At 39.7% G+C, this 14,284-nt stretch overlaps 2 protein-coding genes across 5 annotated transcripts in view; one reads left to right on the top strand and one right to left on the bottom strand.

Moving 5' to 3' along the window:
- Positions 1-2,339, top strand: part of mark4a (MAP/microtubule affinity-regulating kinase 4a) — a 61,291-nt gene extending 58,952 nt beyond the window's left edge. For 2 of the 4 annotated variants that reach the window (XM_038297157.1, XM_038297156.1), the window contains exons 16-17: positions 248-292; positions 1,168-2,339. In XM_038297157.1, the coding sequence (XP_038153085.1) occupies positions 248-292; positions 1,168-1,504 (382 nt within the window). In that variant the 3' untranslated portion in view covers positions 1,505-2,339. The remainder of the gene's footprint in view (positions 1-247; positions 293-1,167) is intronic. The other 2 variants (XM_038297159.1, XM_038297158.1) reach the window with 1 other exon arrangement.
- Positions 2,340-10,041: 7,702 nt separating this feature from the next.
- On the bottom strand, positions 10,042-14,002 carry ckma (creatine kinase, muscle a). The gene is made up of 8 exons (XM_038297173.1): positions 13,845-14,002; positions 12,583-12,790; positions 12,336-12,490; positions 12,079-12,211; positions 11,123-11,294; positions 10,892-11,015; positions 10,618-10,807; positions 10,042-10,513 (listed from the first exon to the last, which is right to left on the bottom strand). Exons 2-8 carry the CDS (start codon positions 12,773-12,775, stop codon positions 10,335-10,337), a joined length of 1,146 nt encoding a protein of 381 aa, XP_038153101.1. The 5' UTR covers positions 12,776-12,790; positions 13,845-14,002; the 3' UTR covers positions 10,042-10,334.
- Between the last annotated feature and the right edge of the window lie 282 nt (positions 14,003-14,284).

Below are 14,284 nucleotides of genomic sequence, written 5' to 3'. Positions count from 1 at the left end.
AGATAATCATGAGTGACCACCTGCACTGAGGTAATGGAAAGCTCTGAGTTCATACCTGCATGTCGTTTGGAGTAGAGTAGAGACTAAGACTGTTCTTCATATCACACACTTGTTTTTGCTGAAGCTCATTTGGTTCAGCTGTATGGTATCTATTGCTGCGCACCATCTCATCTGACAGCTGAAGATTATTTAAAAGGCTTATTGTCTCTGGTGGATTTACTTCTTACCCCATCTGTCTGGCCTGCAGGGTCACAAATGAATCTGAGGGAATCAGGAGATTTGCGGTCACAAGGTGAGTGGTTTTGTAAACCTGCTTTGGAGGAAAATACATGACACAAAAGTAAATTTGTGTTTTATTTTGGTTTACAATTGATTTAACTTGTTTGCAATAAGTCTGGTTAAATTTATGTTTTTTTTCCTTTGAAATTTTGCTAGACCTTTCAAGAAAATACATCTTTGGATTAGGACAGCATGAGGTTTTGCCAATGTAAAAATTTCCCTCTTTAAAAAAGCCGGAACAGCTTATGCTTTGCTTTTGGCATGGGTGATTGAACAACACACTTTATTCAACCTGTAATGCAGGGAAGAACTAAGACCGACTGTCTACTCCTCCATGTGTTGGATAAAAGCTTAGTCACACATTGACTAGATGTGTCAATCCATTCTCTGTACGACACATTGACAGTTGAGGATCTAACACGGTACCAAGAGCACACCTGAACTCCTACTTCAGTTCAATAGAGTTAGGCAATTGAATACATTTTAGCCCTAATTTCTGGAGATGGCTTTTGATCACCGCCACTCTGTTAGCAAGATGTCTTCAAGATTAGTATTATGTTTCTTTGATTAAAGATCTTGTTTTAGCACCTTTCTGCCAACAGTAATGGTTTGTCTTTCCAGGGAAGAATATCTAAACACAGTGTCACCAACAAAAGCCATTGGCAAAGAATTTGTTAAGTTCTTCCCAATCCAGTCTCCTCAACTCTGCAACTCAAACAACAACTGCATTTTTTTTTTATCTGGCACATTTTGGTTAAAAACAAACAGGCTTCACAGTACTTTCTGTAATAAAACATTACGAAATTATCCAAGCATAGGTTCTCTTGCTTTTTATGCAACATTTAGTTGTAGCAGTCCTTACTTGACGTTTAATCTTTTCTCTCGTAGTTGCCATCTACCTGGGTATCAAAAAGCGCCCGAGCCCCGGGCCGTCGGACGTGGCTGGAATCTGAGAGGTGGTGGGCGTCGGGACCCTGCAGAGGTGGTATTGGCTCTGCAGGAGGCAGCGCTCGGATGTGGCTGCCAGGTCCACCATTCCGGCCCCTTTCTGCTCTCCTGCACCCATGGTGTGGCAGGGGGCCGTGTGGCTTTTGAGGCCGAGGTGTGCCATCTATCCACAGGCACCTCAGAGACTTCTAACGGAGTACGCTACACGCGGCTCTGGGGGGCACCACTAACTTTTCGAGACATCGCTACCCAAATCTCAAAGGACCTTGAGCTTTGAGCCAGAGGCAGTGTGTGTGCTTGAAAGTGTGCTATGTGGGTTTATATGTGTGCATCTGGAGAACTGAAGAAGGAAAGAGGTAATAGATGGGGCAAGGGGCTGGACCCTTTCAAGAATCGCCCTCTGCACACACACACACACACATAGACTCACATACCCCTGAGCAATGAGGTAAACCTGACCGAAGCACCCCACCGTCCACACAATCACCGCAAGCGGCTTAGCAGCCTCCTCACTGAGCTGCTATGACTACTGGATCTGTATCAAATGAAATCTAGTTGAATATTTTTATTGCTACTCCTAGCCATAATGACTCTTTATTTTGTTATGCTCTGATCGTTGTTTTACCCACCATCACCATTATCTCCCCTCAGATTTTAAGCCTCACTGTCCACCCAGTACTTTTCAAGCTCTTTCTATATGACATTCCCAGTCACCGTCATCCTATTTCATCCATTTGGATCACCTAGGGACAGTCACACAGGTGACAACATGTCCGATTCAGTTATCCAGTGGAAAATGAAGGGTTGCATTGCATTGTTTCATGCACAGACTTCTCAGACTTCATTGGGTTAAGATCAATTGAAGTCTGACAATTAATCAGAGGCTATTGTGGGGTAACAACAGCCAATCAGTTAGGCTCTCTAAGTCAGATAAGCTTAGAAGGTGTTTAAGATCATCAACTTGTTGAAGCAGAATGGCTACTGGACAGTCAATATGAGATTCTCCCTGGATGAAAACGTTTTATTAAAATACCACAACATCAGTATAAAAAACAAAGATCTTTAAAGAAAAATGAAAAAAAAAGCTATGGTTATTTTGATTTAAAAAAAAATCTGTTTAATTTTGTTTAAATCTGAAATTGTATTTCAGATTGAATGATAACTAATTACTGTATTTCTGTGGCTGACATTGTCTTTGCTCTTAGGAAGGGACAATGTAGTTGCCTTGTGTTAGCCAGCTGTCTGCCAGTGTGCAACCAAACTTAGAGCCATCAGTCTGTGGTCTGTTCAATAAGAGAAATGTCTAGTGATAATATTGTGGAAATTCGAGCAGTTTTCATTCGGTGTACCTAGGATCAGTAGTCAGCCCATTCCCATGTGCCAGAATAACAAACACATTTTTTTTCCTTGAAAAATATACCCATTAACTCATTATTTATTCCAATAAAGATACATTTTTGATCTTAAAGGAGAAGTTCGGTTTTTAACACTTTTAGCCCATTTTCTGTAGTGTCCAGGATGAAATCGAATGATCGACACCAAATGTTTGACAATTGGTCCTGTCTCTGCTTTTTGGCTCATGCAGAATCCCCCCCTGGCTGCTTCAGAACGGCTTCCATAGAGCATGTCCGATAATGTCCTTAAAACAACCTTAAACGTTCTTTTTTTAAAATGTGCTACTCACCGTGTCGTCAGCGCTGTTCAATGACGTTCCAAAAAAAGTTTCGTAAAGAAAAAACGTTCCTGTAGTGTTTTATTTAGCATTTTGTAAATCCCATTGAGTTCTGTAGGAATAGTCAATATTCCGCTGCCACCGGAAACGGAAATGGGGCCTGTTTACACAGTTGTAGTCTTTTCGCAAGGCCCAAGTGTTTCTGCTTCACTCTGTGTACTCCGACGTCGAGGTGCTAACGTCTCTGTTAAACACTTTAAAAAACTCTGAAAATGGAATACGAAAGGTGGATTCTTGATTTTCGACGTCGGAGTACACAGAGTGAAGCGAAAAGACTACAACTGTGTAAACAGGCCCCATTTCCGTTTCCGGTGGCAGCGGAATATTGACTATTCCTACAGAACTCAATGGGATTTACAAAATGCTAAATAAAACACTACAGGAACGTTTTTTCTTCACGAAACTTTTTTTGGAACGTCATTGAACAGCGCTGACGACACGGTGAGTAGCATATTTTAAAAAAACAACGTTTAAGGTTGTTTTAAGGACATTATCGGACATGCTCTATGCTAGCCATTCTAAAGCAGCCAGGGGTTGATTCTAAATGAGCCAAAAAGCAGAGACAGGAGCAATTGACAAACTTTTGGTGTCGATCATTCGATTTCATCCTGGACACTACAGAAAATGGGCTTAAAGTGTAAAAAACCGAACTTCTCCTTTAATGTTTGCGTAGGTGAACAATAAGTCGTTGGAGTGTACCTAATGAGTAATCCATTTGCCAGGTGAGGGCTAGTAAAGGGAAATCCTCTGCATCATCATTTGTATAGAATTATTTACAAAAGTTTTAATGTGTGTAGTTTCTATCATTGCAACTGTCAAGAAAACCTGACTCCTTTAGATTCTAGAGCTGTTCCTCTCATTCATTAATATTTATGAGATTCTGACATTATACTGACACAGTTTCTGCAGAGCTGCAGTATAAAAACACCAAAAAGTCTGAACCCACTTTTTGTGGCGGAGTGTTGGCCTAGTGATATGAGCAGTGCACTTTTGCTCTGAGAAGGTTACAAGTACCCGGTTTGATCCCCACAGCCTGCCCTCTGGGCCTCTGAGCAAGACCCTTAACCCCATACTGCCCCCCAGGCGCCGCACAGTGGCAGCCAACTGCTCCCCAAAGTGATTGGTTACATGCTGAGATAAGTTTCTCCAGTGTGAGATCAATAAAGTTCAATTATTATTATTAAAAGAGACAAATAAAGATGATTACTGCTGCTCAGATAAGGTCACAGTCGCATTTTAAAGTTTTACCCAACTTTTATTTTCTTGTGAAACTGATAAAGGCTAAAATATGAATTTAATAGATTAAAAAAAAAAAAAAAAAAAAAAAAAACATTCAGCCAGAAGATGAAATGAAAGGTTGGAGCATTTTGTAAGAAATACTGCAGCTTAATTTTGAAGTAGATAGAAAGTAAACATGCGAGTGGCAAAGAATGATAGATCTAACTCTAACAAAGTTTCATCAGCAGATTATTCGGCTTTGTGGCACATGGATGGACGGAGCTTTTTATTTCACTAACAGACTTGTTGTTTTAAAACCGCCCAACAGGAAGCGATGGCTTTATTTTTTAACTTCTAAACAGCAGTTTTATTTGCGTTGAGGTGAATTTCAGTCCTTTGTAGTTGGGAAAATGTGACTTTGAAACAACATTAACATTGTTTAGCATAAAAGTATGATTCTGACCTACTTTACTCTGCTCAGATTTAAAGCTTGATGTGGGCTGTTTGATTGTCAGGGCAGAATGATTTCTGGTTCTGCAGGGATACACATGCATTACTTCCTGGCCTTTCACTTAATGGCTGTTTAATATTATACAATTATGTTTAACGCCAGGGTTAATGTTACTTCCATATTTTTATGTTTGATATACCTTGCAACCCATCTTACCTTGTATAAAACCCCTCAAAGCCAATCTTATTGACAATAGTCATGTCCTCCATCTGCCTTTTAATAGTTAGTGGGGGCTAAATCCAAAGGTTTTCTCTGTAAGGAAGGAGTAGAAGTTATGCTCAGGACATCCTGCTTCCATTTGCTCCTCCCTGCCACCCTTCAGATAATCTGGATATTGTCTCTGTTCCCCATTACCAGGCAGAGGTGTTGAAAGAGAGAAATGATTTCATTTAAAGTGAATGGAGACAGCTCCACTTAGCAACCACTGATGGCAACCACTGATGGAGTCAGTGGCTCCCTCTTCTAGCTGACACAAAATGGCACTAAAATTTGTGATTTATAATCACCAAATTATTGCAAATTAATCCATATTTACTAAAACTAATTCCTGGTAAGGAATGAAAATATTGTAAAGTAGAGTTACATTGCTCTCAATATAGAACCTTGTTAACAAACGGTGGTAGCTTGACAAGCTACCTTCGCTTCTTTGGGAAGAAAATGTAGTTGTTTTGCATGTCAGTGTGTAGCCACATTGTACAAACATAAAAAAAGATAATCAAAACCACAGTTTAAAGCACACCACTGGACTTTTGAGACAATTGAAAGCAATCGTCTGTTAACAGGAAGCTCGTATCTGTATACACTGTAGTCAAACAGAACTACATCGTATAGCCCAGGGCAATGGCGTAACGATAAAACATTAGGCCCTTAAGAAACATTATCTGGGTGGGCCCCATATGAAGTACAACACCCACCCCACCATCGCCGTAGACATCCAACGCGAAACGTGCCCCATACATACACACTTTATCATTTCATAATTCTTCCCCTTCACTAGATGTGGATATACTTTAGTTTATTCTGCTGTAAAATTAGTCTTATCGGGCTACAGTGAGTGTCACAGCCCCCCTCCTCACCCACGCTCTCTCCATTCATCTCCTGGTCACAATCTTTACTGTAGCAGCAACGTCCACCTCTCCCTCTTCGGTTCTGTGAAAGAACATATTTATTTTGGGAAGTTTTTTCTGTTCTTCCAGCAGCTCTTTGCTTTTTCTTTTCTGGAATCCATTTAAGTACCTCTTTTGGTATCTATCGTCGCTAACACATTGTAGATAACGGTTATGGTTTTAATCTACTCTCTGGATTACTCATAATTCCAAGTCGTAGTGTAAAAAAATAAAATACTCAATAGAAATGACATCATTTTACTAAACTGTGGAAATACATGTCACACTTGAACTTCTGTAAGCCTTACAAACAGGTTGAGAGTCCATCCTCTAGGGGGCGCTATGAGCACACCCAGTGTTGCTCTTCTTCCATAGCATCTGATCAGGATGACATCTTGATTGCTCTTTTGGGAGGTTTTCTAGTATTATCGCAGGGGGAGGAGGAGAAGGAGTGTCACTGAAGAGTGGGGTGTCTGAGAGGTTTGGACCTGTTGCCTCCATGGTCTGATCTTTGATAGGAGAAAGGCAATGTGTTGATCTCAGACATATTTCAACCAACACCAAATCACCAGCTTTGCTCTTTAAAGCAATCTTTCAATTCTTAGGAGCATCAATGCAATGCAACTCTTCTATTGATTCAATTCTGTGCCATTTGATTCCCCCATCCTTATGCTCTGTTGTTAACTGGAAACATCAGCACATGGGTCATTCCACCTCACCTTAATAAGCTGAGGCCATGTACATCCTAACATGCACCTCTTTACCCCCCTGTCCCGCTATAAGAACTACTGAGTCCATTATTGATGACTGCAGAAATCACAGGGAGTGTTGTGTCTGGAAAGGCACAATGGGAGCAATGTGGACACTGTTTTCTTGTTAGTCCAGCTGCCTTTAAAATGGACACTCCCCCCAGCGCCTTCATACAGTACTTATTTTATGTAAATAAGGAAGAAACCTGAGAAAGCTTTCTATGCTCCCTCCCTGTTTTTAGTGAACAATGTACTGTGATATTTGCGTAGACTACAGAGGTCATATTGTTTGGCTGCTGATTTACTGTTAAAACTTTCTCTCAGTTGTGGTTTTACTCACTGTAACCCAAATGAACAATGCCCATCCAACCATTCATGTCTACACCCATCAGGACTTAAGCAACTTCCTCTGTTTATCCTCATCAGTCCCTTCTCTTCTTACGCTTAGCAAACTTTTTGTATGAGTCACAATGAGTATTTTGGCTTCATTCTCCCGACGGGGAAATAATCAGCTGTCTTTCACTCCGTCATGTTATGTGACATCTCCTCTGTCCTGTTTGGTGTGCACTGTTTCTTGGTGTCCAACAGGGGACCTGCATTCCTCCTCAGGTTGAGAAGCATGCACCAACATGGGCACAAGGAGTCCGTCCTTGTCCTCTCACCGGACGATTTTCATTGTGGTATATATTAGCATTAGGTAATATAGACCTCAATGCACTTTGCTTTGACTTGAATCAGCTCCCTCCGGTGTACCTGTTAAGGTCATTCCCAGTACTAGTCACTGGAGGGCGCCCATGTCTTAAATGTGAAACACTTCAATTTGTGGATATTTGCACAGGTACTTTATTTATTTTTTAGAATAATATCATTAAAAAACTTTATTTATATCAGTCATTTGATGACTGTATATGAAATATATGAATATAGTATATATCTTAGAGCTCAAGGTTTATTTATAGTTAGATCAAGGGAAGTAATTCTATAGATTAAAACAGTTTCTGTCAGTGATATGAGGGAGAAAAACCAACCTGCTGTCCTGCATGACTTCAGACTATGGATAATATTGGAAAAATGAACTATGATGCACATCCTGTATTTGAGGACACAATTAGTTTGTAAAACAAGTTTTACAGTAAAGTGACCCCCCCTCCCCCTTTTTCCACAGAAACTTAACAGAAGGGCTCCAGTGAGATCGGGTGACTATCCTCCACCTAATTGTCTGTTGACAGGTTGAACTTGAATTCACGCCCATCCTGCTGACACCATGACACCTTTAAAAAGCCCCAGCTGCAAACAAGCCATAGAAAAGCTAAACTTCTGGTGTCTGATCTATAATGTGTGTGAAAAAATTCAGTGATAACAATGATAACCTTGATTTACATGTCTCACTATTGTGAAAGATGGGGTTATATTGTGGTAAAGTGTGACAGTTTCACCCCATGAAGTATTTTTAAAGGAGTATTATTGATCTGAGTTTCATTGGGAACATAATAGTATTAAGAGCCCAGAAGGCTCAGTATTTCACATCAACTTCATTTCTTAAGTCATTTTTGGGAGAGTGGATCTTCTGCACAGCAGACCTTAAATAACTCAGTTTTACTCTGTTGTGATGTTAAAATCTTCCCACAGAAGCAACATGAACTGATTGGTTGTGGTACCTAAAGATAATCTGGATCTGAAGTTGAATAAATTTCACTGATGTTGGCTTTGTGATTGTTTTTATTTCTGTGTCCTAACTTTTCAAAACGTCTGTTTTCCCCAGACTTTGGATTTGCTGGTTTCTTTGTCCACTTGTAACCTTTTTAACACTGCTGCGCCAATCTAGTCACCATTTGGTCCCTATTTACAGTTATGAGCACACAAATTAAGGATTCATACACGGTCTGCAAAAGCCTGGAATTTGATTCCTATCTTTTTCAAGTCTGGATTAATATCTAAGAAGAAAATACTTCCTGCATCATAATACAAAGTTGATGTAAAGAGCTGAGAGCTGAGTTTTATTCTATTAACCTTTGAAAACATAAAGTTTCAATCAAAGGTTTTGGGCATCAAATACAATAATAATGATCTAATCTTTAAGTTCTAAAATTACTTAAGTGTCACATGTCTGTCACGGTTTTAGTTTGCAAAACAAGCCACACTGCATGAGCTGGGTGAGAAGATTTTATTTCACTAAACTTGGGTAGGAAACATCAGTGCCGCTAATTAAAGCATTTAATTAACAGTTCATTACCAAGTGTTACAATGTCCCCACTGATTGTTGCTAAATATTGGTGCCAAGGCAACAGCAAAACATTTTAAAATGCAATTCTTTTCAGCCTTTAGTCTGGGAAAGTTTAAAATGCTTTTTAAAAATGATTTAAAGTCTATTGTTACCCAAAGAGTAACACTATTTGCAATTCAAATTGTGTAATGCTGTGAAATGAAAAACGTGATGTTTGTTAAAGACTCTACAGGCCCTAGCATAAAAAAATGGTTGTTAATGAGATGAATATACTTGCTCAGTCTTATTCTGAAAGACTATAAAACAGTTAGGAGGAAAAACCTAAGAAGCATTTGGCTCGAATGCATTGCAAACCATGGTTATTCAAAAATAGAAATTGCTGTAACTAAAAGGGAAAAATATAATTATAGAAACTGTATAGTGCATTTATAAACCCTTTTTGTCTTTACCGGTTGTTTTTATAGGAATTGCAACCAGGACTCCGTTAATCTGTAATTTGACCTTTTTGTTAAAAAAAAAATCTGTATCTTGTGTCGACTTTATTAACATTTATGTATAATTTCATAAATACAGGACTTTGACATTTTTTTAATCCTGTTGCTAAAATAATCACCAAAGTATGAGAAACCTAACTTGTACTGGAACTAACACTAAACTAAAAATAAGTATTAATAAAATAATGACAGCAAATAAAAACTTTATGAAAGTGAATTACAACTAACTCAATTAGATAATGAAATAGTTATATTAAATTAAAGCTAAACTAAAATTAAAAGTCTATTATCTAGATGGACTGAATCAATGTAACAATACAGTAAGTTGGGCAAAATTCCCCAAGTGTAACCGTAGAAGCCATTCAAAATGTCCCCACTTTCCTTAATGGGCCCTTGGCTGGTCCCCTACATTTCCATTTTAAGCCCTGAAAATATTCTTTCTTTCATGATTTATTGACATTAAGATCTAAAGAGAAGCGTCATCTCCTGGTATTTGAGTGAAAGGGTGGAGTCAGAGTAAAAAAAATAAATATGCATCGCAATGAGAAGGCCAGTGGCTGGAATTTAGAGGGGATTTTGCTGCCATTCGACTGGCTTTTGACTGGGAAGGGCCATTTTGACCGGCTGCTACTGTAAGTTCAAACATTAAAAATGTATCAGAGAAGCCGTTGGTTCAGGTAGTTCTACAAAACAAGATCCCTCACACCTTTTCCACACACACACAATGCTATTTTTCATAACTCAACAAAAGTAACCAACAAACAAAAGGACCTCGAAGCATTTTGTAATTAGGCACTTTTTATTGAACAGTATGAACAGGTTTATATATCATCACTTTTCATAATAAAAAGTAGGTGATGCCATGTCAGCTAGGAGAGCAGAGCTCAATTCTGTTACCAACCAGCAGGGGGAACATGAAAAAAGTCAAAAGATAGAGGAAAGGAAATAGCTGGAAGGAAGTGAAGAGTTGAGCAGAGGCAAAAGTCTCTAAGAGAGCAGCGGTTCTCTGCATGCCCATCAGCCGGCTCCATTGCACATGAATGGTCACAAGAAAATAGGAAGATTGTCCCTCTTTACTTCTGGGCAGGGATCATGCCATCAATAGCTTCTCCCTTCTCCAGCTTCTTTTCCATCTCAACCATGAGCTTGACGCCATCAACCACCAGCTGGACCTGCTGCACCTCAGAAGAGCCCAGACGGTCAGCGTTGGAGATATCAAACACACCACCCACGGATGCAGTGTCCACACCACCTAAAGAAGAACAAAGTGTGATGAGAGCCCAGATCAGATTTTTTTTTTGTACCCAATTAGCAAAGCTGATTAACAATTGCCAAACTGATACAATCTGCGAATACCTGTGCCACGCTTCTGCAGGCGCAGCCTTGTGAGGATCTCCTCAAATTTGGGATGTGTGCTCAGCTTGGGCAGCTTGACGTGGACGCCACCACGCAGGCCTGTACCCAGATTAGAGGGGCAGGTCAGGATGTAGCCAAGATGCTCGTTCCACATGAACCCATGGTTGTGCTTCTTGAAGATCTCCTCAATCTGATAAGGCATGGAAAGATATACGAATGTGATTTAAAGCCTTACACAACAACAATTTATTTTGATCTTATTTTAATTGTCTACCTTCTGCAGGCCAACACAGAAACGCCTGAAGACCTCCCTCATGTTGCCACCTTTCTGCATGGAGATGACACGCAGGTGATCCTCCTCATTCACCCAGACCAAAAAGGTCTTGTTGTCATTGTGCCTAAGAGTAAACTAAACTTAGTCAATGAAAGGCTTCAGAAAGGTAGAAATGGACACTCCAGTTTTTGGTAAGTGTGCTATGCAGCTGGACTGTTTGGAAATACTTACCAGATACCTCTGGCATCAGGCCAGTCACGTGCCATACCAGCGCAGGTCAGCAGGGGAGAAACTGGCTTATCAAAGAGGAAGTGATCAGCGATCAGCTGCTCCTGCTCGGCGTCGGTCATGGACTTCAGAGGATAGTACTTTCCCTTGAACTCGCCATCCAGGCTGGTCAGAGCTGCAATGACAGAATCCTTTCAATAAAGGGACACACTGATAACTGCATGATCAGTTGGACTATATAATACAATCATTTTAAGTTATATATTATAATGACAATTCTTTGACATTTATTCATTATTTTTACTCTCTTCTGCACATTGCTATTATTACTTTATAATATATATCACTTAAGTCATTAAATATATATATATATATATATATATGTATATATAGTGTGGAATGTTGTGTATATATATATATATATATATATATATATATATATATATATATATATGTGTGTGTGTGTGTGTGTGTGTGTGTATAAAAATCTCACACTGAGCCTGGTTCTGTTGGAGGTTTCTTCCTGTTCAAAGGGAGTTTTTCCTCTCCACTGTCGCTACAAGTATGCTTAGTGTGAGGGATTGCCTTTGAGTCAATGAGTTGATGCAACCATCTGGTTTTTCTTAGATAGAAAACTTCAACCAATTAGACTGGATGATCTGGTGAAGTGCCTTGAACTGACATGTGTTGTGAATTGGTGCAATAAACTGAAAAATTAATTGAAAATATGTTGTTTTTATACCTGGAGCGTGTAACGAAGATAATTTCCCCCAGGATAATTAAAGTATTTCTGATTCTGATAAGACTGAAAGGAATCAATCATCTATGGTGATTGTCAGTAGAAGCAGGAGGAGAGGAATATGAATGTACTTTCTTTCTCACTTCCTGGGTTTACATCTTGACCTTATGGTATAACATTTCTATTCAACCCTTTTCTTTTCAAATTAGTAATAAATTACCCTCAACGGCCAGCTTCTCAATAGCTCTGCGCTCGCCACGGCTGTTGTGGGGTGGCAGGGTGTATCCCTTGATGCTGCGACCAGTACGAACACGGCTGGACAGGACATAGTTAGGGTCCAGGTCATCACCTCCCTAATAAAGAAGTTTCATTGTCAGTTTACTGGTGGTGTCTATGTTGACATCTTGCTGGTTGGTGATCAATTTTAGGATTAGCTTATTAGAGAAGCTTTGCGCATCGATAGTCTCAGGACCATACCTTCAGGTTCTCAAAGTTCAGGTCAGTCTTGTGCTTGTCAGTGGGCTTATATCCACCATGACGGTCGGAGATGACGGGGTCAAGCAGGTCCTTGAAAACCTCATAGGACTCCTCGTCACCAGCGACGCAGCCAACAGTCATGATGAAGGGGTGACCTGAACAACAGGAGCAGGTAGAATAGCTTGAATTAGAATTCAGGAGTTTTAAATGAATCTAGTAATGCTAAATCAGCCTCCTTGTCTCTCACCAGGGTTGTCGACACCAGTCTGGATCACATCATCCAAAGTGTAACCACTTGGTGTCTGCTTGTCCCTCAACTTGCCATAAATCTCCTTGGTCAGAATTTTGGCCATATGGTTGTTGTGCTTGGACAGGTCTGGGAACTCCTCCTCAACTTTGTAGTTGAGTTTGAAGTTGTTGTGGGTGTTTCCAAAAGGCATGATTGCTTTCTAACACTACAGAGAGAAAAAAAAAACATTTTCTGATTAAAAAAAAAATGTATCTACCGGTAGTCCAAACTGGTGCAGTGTTAAAGTAACACTCAAGAGTACATTTGGTCCCACCCATTAGTGTGGGACCAAATGTACTCTCCAAGTGTAACTTTAACACTGCAACATTTACTGTGTGGATGCAAAGAGGATAACTGGCTGTGAAAACTGTACATGAGTTTGACATTTGAGATATTCTCTGCAACAGCTGCAACATTTCAATGGTGTGTGCTGAGGAATCCTGGCAACATGTGTCACTCGGATTCAGACTCGGATATCATGCTGAAATGGAGGATGGAGGGAGCAGCGGTATGATCTTGCGGTATTTTTAGCCTGAGTACATCTGACTGGATACCCTTTATCTAGCCATTACAGGCGAGGCCTTATTTATCTTGGTAAAGACACAAAGTTTTCTCACACTTTCACAGAAGATCAAACCCAGAGAGAATCAGCAACTGTAGTCATTGAGCTTCCAAAAGAATTTAGTGAGCTAGAAACAAGCTTCTACTTCGTCCACCTCTGCAATATATTTTACTCCTTGTAAAGTTGATTAAGTTGAAGATTTTTAGAAATTAAAGATAAAAAATGTGTTATCTAAAATAAGAAAATATACCAATATAACCACTATTTGGATCTCTGTGAATTTATATTGTCTACCTGACATGCACTCAACGATTTTCTTTACAGACAAAATATAATAACAATACAACTATTAATAAAAGGTCAAATGTTATCATAGTCAACTTTACAGAACTCAAAAAAGTAGCAGAATATTAGTGAATTGAAAAACAGTGCATTATTGTAGGAAACATTAGTCTACAGATACAAAATACCACCTATTACTTTGATACTTGGGATTTAAAGATATTTAGCTTTAATATTTTCCATTGCTGTGAATATAAAACACCATAAGAGTATCTTGTTCCTCTAAAATACTTTGCATGTTCACTAAATATATCTATATCCCTTTGTCACCACCTTTTTTAAAAATCAAAATATTGTTGTGTTATATATTGTTTACCTGCACACAAGACAAGAACAGAGTTAACAGTCCTTGGGATCAGATCCTGTTCAGCACAGCCAAAAAAGGGGTCACCCAGCTTTTCACGTCCCTGCTCTCTCTTTATATACTTGGCCGATGTCGGCCATTCGTTTGGCCATTTAGTGCTTGCAGAGCTCTCATTGGTTGGCTTTTTTGTCTGGGACTCTAACAGGTTTATGAAAGGGGCGCCTTTGCAACACTTTTAGCCAAGAAGGTTAACTCAGCTGAGCCCCCACCCCTCACCCCACTAGGACCCATAGATAGCCCCAGTAGCATGACAGGGGATGTGTGAGCGGGGAAGAACTGGTCAGGAGAGGGTGGGGGTCTGCCAAGGGGAACAGGGATCCTATGTGTAAATATTAGAGGGAGTTTTTCTTCCTAGGCGGCTGTACCTCAGTGGGAAGAGATTTCCTCCAGTC

The sequence above is a fragment of the Cyprinodon tularosa genome, unplaced genomic scaffold (assembly GCF_016077235.1).
Source record: "Cyprinodon tularosa strain WSP-4 unplaced genomic scaffold, ASM1607723v1 ctg384, whole genome shotgun sequence".
Classification (NCBI taxonomy): domain Eukaryota; kingdom Metazoa; phylum Chordata; class Actinopteri; order Cyprinodontiformes; family Cyprinodontidae; genus Cyprinodon; species Cyprinodon tularosa.
The sequence above is the reverse complement of the archived record's forward strand: the minus strand, read 5'-3'. Positions and strand labels throughout refer to the sequence as shown.